This window comes from Nelumbo nucifera, chromosome 3 (genome assembly GCF_055504915.1).
Source record: "Nelumbo nucifera cultivar China Antique chromosome 3, China Antique-T2T, whole genome shotgun sequence".
Taxonomy (NCBI): domain Eukaryota; kingdom Viridiplantae; phylum Streptophyta; class Magnoliopsida; order Proteales; family Nelumbonaceae; genus Nelumbo; species Nelumbo nucifera.
This window is the reverse complement of record NC_142651.1, coordinates 65,021,232-65,038,056: the sequence shown is the minus strand read 5'-3', so window position 1 is coordinate 65,038,056 and position 16,825 is coordinate 65,021,232. Positions and strand designations below refer to the sequence as shown.

The following is a 16,825-nucleotide window of genomic DNA, read 5'->3' as shown; positions in this document are numbered from 1 at the left end:
CTGTCAAATGGGCAGGGATTGCGCCGTCAGTCAAGAGACGTGGTGCAGTCTGACGAGTACGGTCTTGTCAGATAGAAGCTACCTGAGAGCGTTGCGTTGCTTAGTCGCAAGCTACTTTGTAGCGAGCTATCCTTGCCGTGGGCTACTTTGTAGCAAGCTTTTAGGGGTTCTTCTGCCTAAGTGCTAGAGCAAGCTGGTTTCCCTAGCTCACGAGCTAAAATAGTCTTGGAGTATTCCCTTCTCAGTAGCTCGGGGGACCTGGAACTCGCGTTGTAGCGAGCTACTGTATAGGCTCGTTACTTAGTTGTGGTCAGGCCATGACACTGAGCTGTTGCTCATGCTGAGTCAGATCCATGTGTCATCGTCTCAGTAGGTCAGGTCAAATCATCCTCCATCAGAAGTGAATACACATACATACATAGTTTTATATGGGAGTTTGTTAAGTATTGTATTAACTCTAGACTAACTTATCTAATCAATCAACTTTAGAGGAATGGGAGTTAATTTCTATGCAATGGGTTCTTATAGTATAATTAATTGATGAGAGACCCAATTCTTTGGTTAATCAACAACATAAATCCTTTGACACTTACGACCCATAAATTGGATTGACAAGCTTATTTTACATAGTTCAATACTAGGGATCCAAAACTCAACAATGGTCTTTCCATGTGGATTCACCCACCCCTTAAAATCAAATTCTAATAAATTGCTGAAAACTTTGTTTTTTGGATTGTTGAATTTAAAAAGGTTGGACCAATTATTTATGTTTGTGTTGCCAACAAACCCAAAGACCTTACTTGCCCATGACAATCCTTATACCCTCATCCTTAGAAGACTTGAAGTGAAACAAATAGAAGAGATACTTGAAAGTCTCTAAGAAGCACATGTCCAACATTGAGTGTGATCACTCACAAGGAGGCCCATATGCACTACTAATTTCAAATTGTCCTTCAGAGTTTAGACCACAAATTGGGTACACCTTTCAATGTTGTCACTGGGCCAGGTCTAGTCTTAGTGAGGATAGACATAGACCCAACTAGATAAGTACATGTGTAGAATTTGTCCACACTAGTAAGAAAATAGAATAAGATAAAGTAACAATACATCTCAAATTTGCAGTAAGATATTAAGATATTTTCTTTAACATTGCAACAAACTATCTCCAACCAAGCAACTTTCATGTGGCTTTCCATCCTCCCAATTGTTCTTGGTTGCTCCTTAGCTGTAGTAACTGAAGTTTCCTTCAATTTGTAAGGTTTATGGAGGGATTTGATTGGTCATGTGGGCGTGGTTCTCAAAAATATTTATTCAAAGATGAGCTTACATAGCTTCAAGGAAGTAAATAGATGGATTAGTATAATCTCTCTGCTATATCTTCCCCCAACCTCCAAATTTATTTCATTTTTTATGAGTCTTCCAAAAACTACTTTGACAGTATACAAGTTGATTGAATGAATTGCTTTTGAAGTCTGGCTAGCAATTGAGCTACACAATTATGTTTGCATTCTCTAGATTCTAGAGCTTTACTCCACTATGACACATCAAACTGATAGAATTGCTAATTAGTTGTCCTAATTGTCAATTGAATTGCCTTAGGAGTTCTACAAACATTGAGGAATCAATGCCTAAAGATTTATTCTTGATGATGTAATTCCTTTATTATAGCCATATCTTTGTTAGTAAAAGGAAATAGATATATCAATGGGAATTTGTCTAGCAAAAGATTTGTGTAGGTGTTATTTATTAATGCAACCAAATACCATTTTTTTATGTGTAAAATAATCTAGACATCATGGCTGGTGAACCTATCACAGTCAAGTGCCAACTCTAGGGCATTGCATGATGGTTTCTTGTAGTTGCACTACATAGGTAAGATGTTTATACATAATCTTTAACAACAAATTGGTAATGAGAAATCTGAATTTTAATGTGTTCTCTAGTAATTAGGGGTGTCAATTGACCAGTTTTGGATTGGATCCAATCCGATCCAAGCCTTATCAAATCAGATTTGGACAGTCCATTATAATTATTCGGTTGGGCCAATCCAAAATAAATTGGTCCATATTCTTATTGGTTTGAATTGGACCTAAACCAAATTTCCAATAATCTAATCATGAGGCCAAACCCTTGTACAATTTGAAACCGATCAGAATTGAAGCCTGTATAAAATCACTTTTATTAAAGTACTTTTATGAAAGCACTTTTACAAAAAATACTTGCACGAAAGCACCTTCACAAAAGTACTTTTATGAAAGCACTTTTATAGAAGCAGTTTTATAAAAAAGCACTTTTACAAAAGAACTTTAATAAAAGCACTTTTACAAAAGTACTTTTGCGAAAGCACTTCTATAAAAGTACTTTTACACTAAAGTGTTTGGGTTATGGTTGAGCTGGCCCCAGGTGCCATGTGTCATCTTCGCGACCATCTTATCTCCTCAGCCATGTCGGCACCACGTAAGCTAGATAAGCATGACAAAGAAAGGAGAATCCTATACAAATAAGGAGGACAACTCCACTAGGATTAGGACTTATCCCGAAGACCTCGGTGGATAACCTCATCCCGAAAACCTCGGAAGCCTCATCCAAATAGGACACGGATCCACAATTATAAAAAAGGTAACTCCCGCTCAAGGTAAGGGATCTAACTTTGAACTTCTTGCATCCATACTATTACTTTGCTCGGACCAACACTGTTCCCTCAACTGCTTGGCCCGACCACCCATTCTCTTCACTAACTTGAGTGTTGGAGTACCTACCTAGGAATAACTTATCGGGCCTCACACTTTCTTGGTTTCAGATCTTGAAGCGCAGCTTCATCCTTCCACCTCAGCCTCGCCTAGTTGACAGCATTATCTGACTGCAAACTCGGTTCAAGAAACACCTCGGATCAAGCAGCATCAGATTGGCACCATCTGTGGGAATCACACAAAAAGCCATTTTGAACTCTCTTTCCGCACAATCAAGAAAGATGCCAAGAAATACATCTGACCGCTCCGAAGATCGTTCCCCATCTTGGGGTTCCTACTCTCACCATAGCTCTCCAAGACCAGGTGCCACCAAGCTCCCCAGCAACGTTGAGAGCTTGGAAGCACCTCGGCTAGCGAAGACCAAAGACCTCGGTCAGCGTAAGATCAAGACCACTAAGGTAGAGACCTCGAACAATGAAAGCCAAAGACCTCGGTCAGCATAAGATCGAGGCCAGTAAGATAGAGACCTCGACCAATAAAGACCAAAGACCTCGAAGATCGAGGCCATTAAGGCAAAGACCTCGACTAGTGAAGACCAAAGACCTCAGTCAACATGAGATCGAGGCCAGTAAGCTAGAGACCTCAGCTAGTGAAGACCAAAGACCTTGGTCAGCATAAGATCGAGAGACCACGACTAGCAAAGACCAAAGACCTTGGTCAACATAAGATCGAGGCCACTAAGGCAGAGGCCTCGGTCAACATAAGATCGAGGCCACTAAACTAGAGACCTCGGCCAATGAAGACCAAAGACCACGGTCAGCATGAGATCGAGGCTAGTAAGCCAAAGACCTCGGCCAGAGAAGACCAAAGACCTCGGTTAGCATAAGATCAAGGCTACTAAGCGAGAGACCTCGGTCAACATAAGATCGAGGCCACTAAGGTAGAGACCTCAGCCAACAAAGACCAAAGGCCTCGGTTAGCATAAGATCAAGGCCACTAAGGCAGAGACCTCGACCAACGAAAGCCAAAGACCTCGGTTAGCATAAGATCGAGTCCACTAAGCTAGAGACCTCGACCAACAAAGACCAAAGACTTCAGTCAGCATAAGATCAAAGTCACTAAGGCAGAGACCTTGGCCAACGAAATCCAAAGACCTCAACCAACATAAGATCAAGGATAGTAAGCCAGAGACCTCAGCTAACAAAGACCAAAGACCTCGTTCGGCATAAGATCAATGCCACTAAGGCAAAGATCTCGACCAACGAAGACCAAAGACCTCGGTTAATATGAGATCAAGGCCAGTAAGCCAGAGACCTCGGCCAGCGAAGACCAAAGACCTCAGTTAGCATAAGATCAAGGCCACTAAGCAAGAGACCCCAGTTAACATAAGATTGAGGCCATTAAGGTAGAGACCTTGGCCAACAAAGACCAAAGACCTCAGTTAGCATAATATTGAGACCACTAAGGCAGAGACCTCAACCAACGAAAGCTAAAGACCTCAGTCAGCATAAGATTGAGGCCACTAAGATAGAGACCTCGACCAACAAAGACTAAAGGCCTCATTCAGCACAAGATCGAGGTCACTAAGGTAGAGACCTCGGCCAACGAAAGCTAAAGATCTTGGTGAACACAAGATCGAGGCCAGTAAACCAGAGACCTCGCCAATAAAGACCAAAGACCTTGGTTAGCATAAGATTGAGGCCACTAAGGTAGAGACCTCGGCCAATGAAAGCCAAAGACCTCGGTCAACATAAGATTGAGGCCAGTAAGCCAGAGACCTCGCCAATAAACACCAAAGACCTTGGTTAGCATAAGATCAAGGCCACTAAGGCAGAGACCTCAGCTAGCGAAGACCAAAAACCTCGATCGGCATGAGATCGGGGCTAGTGAACTAGAGACCTCAGCCATCGAAGACCAAAGACCTCGGTCAGCACAAGATCAAGCCCACTAAGCTAGAGACCTCGGCTAGTGAAGACCAAAGACCTCGGTCAACATGAGATTGAGGCCAGTAAGCTAGAGACCTCAGCCAATAAAGACCAAAGACCTCGGTCAGCAAAAGACCTTGGCCAACAAAGACCAAAGACCTCTGTCAGCATAAGACTTCAGTCGTTAGCTAGGGTCTCCTCAACCCTCTCCTCGGGAAGATGAAATGACACATCTGCTGACGTCTTAGAAACGGTACCGCCGTCAAGCCGACCAATTCACCCAAAAACTGGTTCAACCCTGAGCCGTTCAACCTAGAAGGTGCGCTCAACCAAACTTCAAATTTAGAGTTCCTTAGTCAAGAACCGAAGAGCTCTTCCACTTCACACCACGGTTGAGCACTACACTCCTCGACTTCGGAACTTGGGGAGTGGTGTTTAGGTTATGGTTGAGCTATCCCCAGGTGCCATGTGTCACCTCTGCAACCATTTTATCTTTTCGGCCACGTCGGCACCACGTAAGTTGGATAAGCATGACCAAGAAAGGAGAATCACGTACGGATAAGGAGGACATCTCTGGTGGGGGTTAGGACTCATCCCAAAGACCTTAGCGGATAACCTCATCCCAACAACCCTAGAAGCCTCATCCAAATAGGACACGGATCCACAGCTATAAAAGGTAACTCCCCCTAAGGGATCTAACTTTTGACTTCCAACATCCATACTATTACTCTACTCGAGCAGCATTAGAAAGCACTTTTGCAAAAGAATTTTTATGGAAGTACCTTTTATAAAAGCACTTTTATGGAAATACTTTTATGAAAGCACTTTTGTGGAAGTACTTTTATAAAGGCACTTTTATGGAAGTACTTTTATAAAAGTAGTTTTACAAAAGAACTTTTACAAAAGTACTTTTAAAAGTAGTTTTACAAAAGTACTTTTATTAAAGTGTTTTTATGAAAGCACTTTTGTTAACTTTTGTGAAAGTACTTTAACAAAAGTGCCTTTTCAATGTCAAAAGGGTATATTTTTTGTAATTTCCAGATTTTCTTCATTTTAATATATTTTTGTAAATTTTTACATATTCTGTTTTTTTATATAATTTTTGATATTTCATTTGGTTTTGTATTTGATTTATACTAGATTGGGTCCAGTCCATTTGTAAGTAGACTCACATTGGACTGGATCGAGTTGGACCAAATCCAGTCTGATTGACACCTCTACTAGTAATGTATCCTGATACCCAAATTGGTAATGGATTTCCAACTAAACAACATGTGTAAGATGTTTATACATTATCTGAATTTTAATGTGTAAGAAATGGTATTAGAGTGAGCATGTTTATTCTTTAGGATCTATTGCTAGTCCTTACTACATTTAGCTTCAATGATTATCTGTAACAGTTTAGTGAGGTGAAATTTATTTTCAAATTACAACAAAAACTAGCGGAGGGGCCCTTCTTCGTAGGGGCTGCAATGGAACCATCGACCCGTTGACCCGGTCCTTGGCCAAAAACTGTTGAATCGGTCAATGACCCATTGACCTGAGCAGTCGAAGCATTGACCCGCTCAATGGTTTTAGGTCATTTTTTTTATTTTTTTTAATCGAGAACCATCTAGGCAACCGGTTTCATTTTATCTTAATCTCAGTCCCTAGCCAAAAATCATTGAACAGGTCAACGACCCATTGACCCGGGCGGTTGAACCGTTGACCCATTCAATGGTTTTCGGTTATTTTTTATTTTTTAATTTTTATTATCAAAACAGGCCATTTGTTCAAATTGAACAGTTGAACTGTTGACCCGAAAACCAGTGGCCAAAATAGTTCCTAATGGTGTGCGATATGGCTACTCCTAGCTGGAAGGCGATCCGAACTCCAATTGGGCAGCGAGCTAGACTGTTCTACAAAACAGTGGATTAGAGAACCCAGGGTAGCTAACCTAGCAAGGTTGCTCCGATGCTTAAGTCAATACTTTATGTTGTAAATGCGAGCTGAATGCTTGAGAACTTGAGTTCTAGTGAGTAGAATAATAATGCGTACCTTTGCCTTGAGGTTTCATGTCTTTATATACTGGAGTAGTCGTGGGCCTTATGAAAGAGCTCCGGGATCTCCGGGCTATGGAGATAAGGTTTGTTCCGTTTTTGAAGGGGATTAATATGTTGATAAGGTTTATCGTTTACCTCCGATTCAGGTGGAGCCGGGACGAGTTCTCATCGTGATCTCGGGAAATTTGGGATCTGTTGGCTCATCGTGATCTCGAGAGATTCAGGATATGTTGGGGAGGCCTTTGGAGTCGGTTATGTAGCGTTTTGGCTCATTAGCTCCGAGTTGGAACTTCAATTCTTTAGTCTCGAATTGGATTGGGTGTTGAGGTGCCTCTACACCGAGGTGGATTTTGGGTCGAGGTGGCTGATTGCCCGAGCTTCGAATGTTGCGAACTGGGTTCACTTGGCTGAGTTGTCACCCCTCGATCAGATCGCGCCCACGTGTCTCCTTCTTGCTAGGTCGTGCCAAATCACCTTTCATCAGTTTTGTTTTCAGGTTGTATGAATCACACACTCAAATGACATAACATGTATGGTACTGCTTAATGGACCTCACACACTCATTTTTTTGCTTGTAATTTTTGTTTTCAAAATGGGTCGTCCATTTGAACCGGACGATCAAACCGTCGACTTGAAAACCAGTGGCCAAAATGGTTTCATAAATTTTTTCTTATAATTTTTTGTTGTCAGAACAGGCCACCCATTTGAACCGAATGGTGAAACCGTCAATCCAAAAATTAGTGGCCAAAACGGTTCCGTTTTCGGGTCATATGAGTCACACGCTTGAATGACATAACGCGTATGATACTACTTAATGGACCTCACAAACTCAATTTTTTGCCTATAATTTTTGTTGTCAGAACAGACTGTCCGTTCAAACTGGATGGTTAAACCGTCGGCCCAAAAACTGATGGCTATAATGGTTTCATAATTTTTTGCTTGTAATTTTTGTTGTCAGAACGGGCCATCTGTTCGAACCAGACAGTCGAACCGTCGGTTGTTAGAACATTATTAACAACATTTATCAATAATAGTAAGTAATTATACTATTTAATTAAATAATCATTAATGATAGTTTTAATAATATTATTTAGTTATTTTTAATATAACAGTAATTATTAAATTTATGAATATGATTTGTTAACAATATTCATTAAATTAATAATTACCAAAATTAAATTAAATTAACAGTATTTATCAGTAATAGTTAGTAATTATAATATTTTATTAAATAATCAATAACAATACTTTTAACAACATTTTTAGTTATTTTTAATATAACAATAATTACTAAATTTATTAACAACATTTATTAATAACTGTATATATAATTTTAATTTAAAGTAAAAGTAAAGTAAATATCTTTTTATTAACAATATTTATAATAACAATAATTATTAATTATAATTACTAATTATCTATTTATTAAATTACTATAATAATTAGTAATTATTAAAAACGGGTTACTAAATTTATTAAAAGTATTTTTTAATAACAATATTTATAATTTTAATTTAAAGTAAAATTGAAGTAAATATCTAGTTATAAACAATATGTAACGGTAATTATTAATTATAATCACTAATTATATATTTATTAAATTAATATAATAATTGGTAATTATTATTACAGTAATTAAGATTGTTATTATCTATAAGAAATGGGTGCTCACACATGGGATCTAATCGCACGAGTAGATTCTGTTTCCTAGATGCAGAGAGCACCCATTTCCTTTTAGTATATATATAAAAGACCTATTAACAGAATATATTATCTTTTAGTCAATAGGGGGTAAGAAATATCTAACAACTCTTAATATAAACTGGTTGCTCTTCGATATTAGAATTTTCTCGAATTGCTACAAGTAGATGAAACTGTTATTGGGCATTCTTCAGAAGCCAACATTTTAAAATTGGGGTGGATTGGAGTCTTGTTGGATTTGCATTGGAATGGGACCTCTTCCATGGTCAGTGACTTGTCGAATAGTCGAATCATTAATTCATTTAATGGTTTTAAGTCGTTTTTTATTTTAATTATTGTTTTTTTAATTTTTTAAATTAAAATAAACCATTCATTTAAACCAAATAATTGCCAAAATGATTGCAATTCAGGATGGATTTTTAAAACCTTGATTTTTTTTCATTCTCACTAGAGCCAGCGCGACCCCATTTCCCCATTTTTCTATCCCAGTCGGCAGTTTGCAGCAACCAAAACGGACTGTAATGGATGGCAAACATGGACATGCTAAATACGGGTTTGGATCGGGTGGAGACAATAACCACTAGGGTAAAGGTAAAATTGAAAATGTGGATCGTGTATATAAACACGTAGGTGGGAGACATTGGAGAGAGAGAGAGAGAGAGAGAGAGAGAGAGAGAGAGAGGGATCTCTCCGCCGCTCAGCAAAAATGGGTAGAAACCCTAATTCCTGCATAATTTTCGATCTTTCTATCTATCGCTTCATGCCTAATCTCTTCATTTTTCAGTCTCTGTGATCTCACTAATCTTCCAATGGCTTGTTTTTGTGGTTTCAAGGTATCTCGAGAGACTCCATGCACAAGAGGCGCGCCACTGGGGGGAAGAAGAAGGCCTGGAGGAAGAAGAGAAAGTAAGTATTCTCCATTGATGGTCTGTAGTTTGTTTAACGTTTCATGATGTTGTTTGAGTCAATCGAGCGCTGGATTTGATCCGAGAACTCGATTAGTTTGACTAGCTGTTTGCTTTGATTCGATTTCCGCTTTGATAAGCCACCTCTGTTGCTTTTGATTCTGGTTCTTTGATGATATAGTTCTTTGGTGTTTATTGGTTAACTTTCTCTTATGCAGTCAACTTTATTACTGAATTATCCAATTCATTTGGTTTTATAAACAATAAATTTATGACACTGGAACTGGTTATATTCATAAGTTCATAAGTTCATAGCCATTTGCTTGTCCATCATTGCTGATCCCTAGCTCCTTGTAACATATATAGTCCATGGACTAATCATTGTGCATGTTAGTTTCAGAAATTAGGGCATGGAAAATCATCGGTATTCATAACCTCCTGATGTAGGTAGTTCGGCTGGTTACGGATGTTATCTTGGTGTCAATTTTGTGCTACACTTCAAAAGAACGGCCTTCCATTTGGAGATATACCAAAACCACACTACTCTAGATAAGATTTTATTTATTTGGCATTAAGGTTTGATAGAAGTGAAAGCCTGCCATTTTGGGCTAGAAAAATAGTTGTCAAGGTGTCTAGGCGATTCTAGGCAAAGTGGAGTGGCTAGTAGTCGCCTATGTGACTAATTTCTTGGTTGCTTCCTTATTTTAGATTATAATCAACATGCATATAAATTATAAAAAAGTAGCAATTCTCATTTCAATTAACATTGGTTTTCCTCTCAAATATAGAAAATCTCATATCTGAAGATAATAAGCTTTTTAAGTCAGTGCTGTAAGGTTCAGACCAAATTGGATGGTTGAACCAGACAACCAGTGACCTTTCCTGGTCCCCTATAAATGATGGTTTGAATGGGCTGACCATCCAGTTAACTGGTAAAAACCATGACCCTGTGAGCATTCTGGTTTCTGGTTTCAATCAATTGATTTTAATATTTCAAACAGAACAGTTTGACAATAAATATTTAACAGATTGTTGAATGTAAAAAAAAACTAGTAACAACTAGAGAAATCTATAATTTTATTTTATACTAATAAAAGGTTTTTAAGAGAGTGAGAGACAGTAATGAAAAGGGAAAAACAAGGGGAATAGCACCTTTTCTATTTAGTGTATAAGAAAGATAAAGATAAGCTGTAAAAAAGGAGGTAATTCATAATCCTTCTCTTATTTCTTTCCTTTTATTTTCTTAAAACCTTGTATCTTTTATGCTTTGATGGTAAATTCCTTAAACAAAGCATAAATAATATATTACTATATGATAAGATGTATTAAAGCATAGTAATAATATGTAGCTATTATTAATAATACATTAAAGGCCTGGTCTTGTGACCTAGGTGTGTTCCTTCTCGCCTAGGTGATGACTTGACAACTATTGCAGTAAAGTGGAAGATTGAAAAGACAGAATATTTTGATTGTTACTGGAATTGCTTTTACTGGTTTGGTTTCTATTTCCATAAACTGGCATAATTTGCATTTTAGTTCACCTGAGAAAGATGCAATTTTGTTGAAACAAAAATGAATATCCTGAAGATTGGAAAATCACTTCAACTGTGTTCAATAAAACATGTAAAAAGACAAAATTTCAAGAAAAGAGAATGCCAAAGTTTTGCAAAATAAGATGGAAAAAACTGAAATGTAGCTAAAAGTGAAGACTCGTATAAATATTGTGTTTGTTTGTTTGGATTGACTAATCCAAAATTGAAAATTTGACAGTATTGAAGTCCACTTGGCATTAATTTACAGTTACACTATTCCTTTGTAGCATTTTATATTCTTATGTAATTCTCTTTTGTTTTTGTAAGGTATGAGCTTGGTCGTCAACCTGCAAACACCAAACTCTCCAGCAACAAGACAGTGAGGAGAGTCCGTGTCAGGGGAGGGAATGTGAAATGGAGGGCACTGAGGTTGGACACAGGGAATTACTCATGGGGTAGTGAGCATGTTACTCGTAAGACACGTATTCTTGATGTGGTTTACAATGCCTCAAATAACGAGCTTGTCAGGACACAGACTCTGGTAAGGAGTGCAATTGTTCAGGTTGATGCAGCTCCATTCAAGCAATGGTACCTTCAGCACTATGGTGTTGATATTGGTAGGAAGAAGAAGGGTGCTGCTAAAAAGGATACTGCAGAGGTACTCGGAATTTAACTAGAATGTTGGTTGTTTTATTGCATTTCCTTGTTTCTTATCTAGCTACATGATGTCCTTTCATGCTAGACTGTGGGCCTCTTGCAAGAGTGAAATTCAAAATACATGCTTTTTAACTTACCATTGGCATGGTTTACTCTGATATTCTTTACTTTTTCTGTGGTTTGGAAGTTATATTTTTCTCCACATCTGAATTTGGATGTGATGTGTATATCTTGACATTGATGATTGCTGATTCATTCACTTCTAACATCTGAGGTTTGTTGCTTGTGTGAACACGTAAAACAATGATATTAGACATTTGCATTGTTGAAATCTCTAGAACTGAGGCATATATCTTCTTCAAACAATGAACATGTGAACTGTGATGTTTTGACGGAACTGATATTTAGATGATATGATACTTTTGTTCTGTAGTTCTTTAATGTTCATTGTCAAGGACTTGGTTTTGTTTTAGCTGTAGGACCAAGGGAACCAAGTGAAACTGATGTCTTGGTGTTGGAAAAATAAATATCTGCAGAATTATGCATTATTCATTTATTTGGCTTAGCGTCAACAAGTCAATAACTATTATTATTCAGGAGCTGTGAACATTAATGATTCTGCAATAGCATGTATTCTTTATCTTGATATAACATGCCCATGGAAGTATCTACTTGTAGGACTGTCAATGGACTGGATATTGGTCTGATATGCGTTAATTACCTATGGACCAGGTCTAATCCAACCTGATGAACACTTTGGACCATTTTATACTGGTCCAATTCATTGTCTGGACTGTCCAATCTAATCAAATTGGGTTTAATTTAGATTTGGTTCCAACCCAAACCTGGTCTATTGACAACTGTATTCTTATCATCTAGCAATGTATTGGATATTGGTTCAATCCGATCCAATACATTATAAATCCATTACCGATGGACCAGGCCCAATCCGATTCAATAAATACTTTGGACCATTAATTCTAGATTGGTCCAATTCAATATGTCTTATTTGGTCCATCAAATCAATTTGGATGGGGTCCGACCCAAAACTGGTCCATTGACTACCTTAGCTACTTGTCACTTGAGAATTGGGCATTGGACTAATGGTTATTGCCAGATGAGTAGATAATCAGTATTTTGTTGGTTTAGTCATATAAAAAACCATACTAAATCTGTTGTAACCTTTAGTTATTTCAATTTCTAAGTAAAGGTTCTATCTACACTATGCAAAACAGCAAGCTAGAAGAAATATTCAATAGACCTCTTCTATTCCACTCTCCAGCAACTGAAAGTTGTTATATAATGTAAAATTTAGCAAACTTTGTCCATCTAGGTGTTATTTTCTATACATCAATACTCAATATCCTTTACAGTGGTTGAGAATGGTTAAAGTTCATGTGAATGCAGGTGTTTTATTTAAAATAAGAAATTGGCTGTCTATGGTATCTCTTATATTTCTTGCCTGTTGCATTTGTACGTGTGGTAGTTTGTATATACCTAACAGAGGAGGTCTTTTAAATAAGCATATTTTGATGAACTTCTAGGAGAATGCATTGTCAGTTTTATCTATGGCTATGATAGATTTTCTGGTAGTCAACTTACAGAAGGATCTGGATGACTGTATTGCTGGAGATGTTTACATATAGGTGCCTCAGTAGCTGAATATAGGTCAATAATCTGAATGATTCCTTAGACTGGGACTTCGGCTTTTTGGAGGAGGTCTTTCTCCCTCAGGTCTAATAAGGGATAGAGAATGTGATTTAGTGATAAATTTGTTACAACCTTTGGGGTTAGTCTTCTTGGATGTAAGGGGGTAAGATAGCAGAGTTTGGACACCTTTCCTTTCCAGATATTTCTCTTGTGCTTCTTTTTTTTTTGATACTCTAGTTTCCTTAGACTTAGGGAGGGGAGGTAACTTTCATGCAAAAGAAATATGGAGTAAGCCTATTCCCCCAAAAGTCCAAGCCTTTTGCTGGGAAGTTTACTTGGGAAAGATAAATACCTGTGATGTTCTCCAAAGAAGGCCAAATAAATGTCTATCCTCCCCCCCTCACATGTGCATTTTATGCAAGGCGAATGGTGAAACTACTTCCCACTTACTACTATCCTGTTCTTTTGCATTTTCTGTTTGGTTGTGCATCTCTTCTCTATTTGGTTGCAGGTGGGATCCACAGTGACTGTGCAACTCTTTAATCTAGCTTTTTTCAAGCAAGAAAAAAAAGAGAGGAAGATTAGTATGGAAGACAGCAAGGGCAGCTGCAATTTGGACTCAATGGGAAGAAAGAAATGAAACTGTTCAAAGGACAAGGCAAGGAACCTGGAGGATATTGTTGAAAGCATAAAGACCAAAACAGCAATATGGGTAAAATCTTTGGAAGTTTTCAAATTGGTGGCAGTGGACAATATTATCAGAGCCTGGTTTGAAGTGGCCAACTCAGCAGTTGTGAAAGAAAGAGTAGTTTTGGACTGGAAACCTCAATCAAAAAGAGTAAAACTTAATTTTGATGGAAGCTCCTTAGGAAATCCTGGCTTGTCAGGAATAGGAGTATTCATGGATGAAGCAGGGAAAGTCGTAACACTATTTTCAGGATGATAGGAGTAGGGGATTTGGCAAGAGCAGAAATATCAGCCTTGCTTCAAGGCCTGAAACTAGCAAAATAAAGGGGTTTTAAGAACTTAGAAGTAGAAGGTGAATCAAAATTAGTAATTTCATGGATGGATGATAAACACTCCAGGAGTGTGGAAGTTCAGACATCTAATAAGAGAAATAAAGAGCTTGGCTAAGGATCTAGAGGCAAGCTTCAAATGGGTTAAGAGAACAGCAAATGGGATGGCTGATACCTTGGCAAAGAAAAGGGCACATAGGGATCAACTATTTTGGGCAGATTTGGGATAATCTTTCTAAATTGGAAAAAGCTGTAGTTCTCTTTTATCTAATCTATTATGAATCTGTAATCTCTTTTCTCATATTGAAATGAAATACCTTTGATTACTGATAAAAAACAAAAAAATCTGATGATTCCCACTCCTGTAGAAGGTTGCATTCAACAACCAAAGTGGCTAGTAAACTTGTTTAAGAAACCTTTTATTCTGTGTTTGCATGTGTTTTCATAAGATGGTGGAAACTTGGTTACTGACATTCTTAGCAGAAAAATCTAATTCAGAGTGTGAAAATGATCTGATGGCAGATGGCACTGAGTTATTGAATGCGAGGCTAACTGTTGCACTGTTACCAATATGCAAGAATTCAACAAGAAACTTGGTTACTGACATTCTTATCAGAGAAATCTAATTCAGAGTGTGAAAATGATCTGATGGCACCGAGTTCTTGAATGAGGCTAACTGTTACACTGTTACCAATATGTGAGAATTCAACAAGAAAACAATCATAACATAGAAGAGGCCTTTTTATTTAGGGAAAGATTGAATTGTTCTCCCCTTCTAGAAGGAAATTGGCATTGAACATACATGCACGTACATACACAATCCATGTTTTAGATTAGTGGCTTGACTGAGAAGAAAAAGATGAAGTGTCCTATTTTATTCTTACTAGTATTATCATGTTACAAGTATTGACCCAAAGAACAAAGGTCTGTTTTAGTTTTTACCTGTGTATTGTTGATCCATTATTATTATTGTCATAAATTAAAGACCTTTGATCTTGATTTTCTATTTGCTAGGGTCAGGAAGGAGATGGTACTACAGAGGAAACAAAGAAGAGCAACCATGTCCTTAGAAAACTAGAGAAGCGTCTGCAGAGTCATAAGCTTGATCCCCACATTGAGGAGCAGTTTGGCAGCGGTAGGTTGTTGGCGTGCATTTCTTCTCGCCCTGGACAATGTGGTAGAGCTGATGGGTAAGTAGAAAGAAAGCAAAAATGCTATTTGATCCAACCACTTTTTTGGTTACTTGTCAATTTTCATTTCACTTTGATCTTTAAACTTTTGTTAACAGGTACATCTTGGAGGGAAAGGAGCTTGAGTTTTACATGAAGAAGATTCAGAGGAAGAAAGGCAAGGGTGCTGCTTAATTATTTTGTTTATTTCCTTGTCAGATTTAGATCACCCTCTGTAGTTTTTCTTTGTCTAGGAGCATGTGTTATTTGATTTGATCACTATTTGATACAATGTTCCCAAATTTTGCTAATTCTCTTTTATGCTATTAGAGAACCCTTCAGATGTCTCTATTTTCTTTTGGACGATGTCAGATGCCTCTATTTAAACTTGCGCAAGATTATTGCTTGAAATTGTAATGGTAGGGCATGTTATAGCAATCCTGTCCACTATTCGAGCATGGAAACCAGACGGAATGCGCCCTTGGTTTTTGCTGATTATCTGGTTCTGCTTCATGTTTTAATCCTCTATTTTTTATTTAGGCTCAGTTTGTAAGGAGTGCAAATACAAATATGTACAGTACAAATATATACAAAATACTGCACTCAATTTGTACTCCTTCCAAACTAAGCCTTACAGGTGCGCAAGTCGTCAATTAGAAATGCCTAGGTTAATCGGGATTTGTGACGTAGACAAACCTGTTTTTGGTTTTGTCACATGTATTTTTTTGGTTTTTGATTGGTCATAGCCCTTCCGGTAACATCTCTCCCATGTCATAGATCTTTAGTATACCAGTTGGTTGTTTGGGAATTTGTGGGGTAAAAATTATCTGCAACCAAGCATCACGATATCGTTAATGTGAAGTATATCGGAAAGGTAATGTATATATTTTGGATACACATACGAGCGAAATATTAAGATATGCGTAGATATTAATAAAATAAAATAATAATAATAAGGTATATATGATTTTTTTTCAGAATAGGTCAAAGGCCAAAATTTCATTCGTCAACCTACAAATGTTTGGAATGCATATAAATCAGAATTGATCAATTGAGCAATACAACGAGCATCTTTTGCAAGGCAATGAGCCTGAACCAAGACTGAATCAAAAGAAGGGAAGAGCCGCTTGCAGTATGATAAGCTTGTAGCATGATAAATAGGTGTATGAAAACCATGGAGGGGAGGAAGAATCTTCCCCAGAATTAAGTAGGCCTGTAAATGGTATCCGGAAATTCAATTCCAAATTCGACATTGGACTTAAACAAATCGAATTCGGATATTCAAATCAAATAAACAGTCGAATTCGAATTTAATTTTCATACTGAAAATAAGGATCGAATTCAATTTTCATACTGAAAATAAGGATCGAATTCAAATTTGACTTGATTCGACTCGATATATATCTGAACCGATTGTAATTACATATATTAATATATTATATAAATTTACATGCATAACCCCATTGTATCTATGTTTCTTTAAGAGTTTAAGGGTATAAAGGTAAAATCATTTTACCCTATACACATTCCAACAAATC

At 37.5% G+C, this 16,825-nt stretch overlaps 1 protein-coding gene across 2 annotated transcripts; it reads left to right on the top strand.

Annotated features, from left to right (window-relative positions):
* Positions 1–8,985: 8,985 nt before the first annotated feature.
* On the top strand, positions 8,986–15,725 carry LOC104587304 (small ribosomal subunit protein eS8-like). 2 transcript variants are annotated; one of them, XM_010244855.2, is made up of 5 exons: positions 8,986–9,068; positions 9,192–9,264; positions 11,123–11,453; positions 15,139–15,308; positions 15,407–15,725. In XM_010244855.2, exons 1-5 carry the CDS (start codon positions 9,065–9,067, stop codon positions 15,480–15,482), a joined length of 654 nt encoding a protein of 217 aa, XP_010243157.1. In that variant the 5' UTR covers positions 8,986–9,064; the 3' UTR covers positions 15,483–15,725. The 2 variants fall into 2 exon arrangements, with proteins under 2 accessions (XP_010243157.1, XP_010243156.1); XM_010244854.3 differs by having other exon boundaries at positions 15,133–15,308.
* Positions 15,726–16,825: the final 1,100 nt, after the last annotated feature.

Bases quoted from the DNA above. Each gene is read 5' to 3' on its own strand.
- LOC104587304 (XM_010244854.3), top strand. The intron at 11,454-15,132 runs GTACTCGGAATT...TCTATTTGCTAG, and splicing joins CTAAAAAGGATACTGCAGAG to GGTCAGGAAGGAGATGGTAC. The intron at 15,309-15,406 runs GTAAGTAGAAAG...TTTTGTTAACAG, and splicing joins CAATGTGGTAGAGCTGATGG to GTACATCTTGGAGGGAAAGG.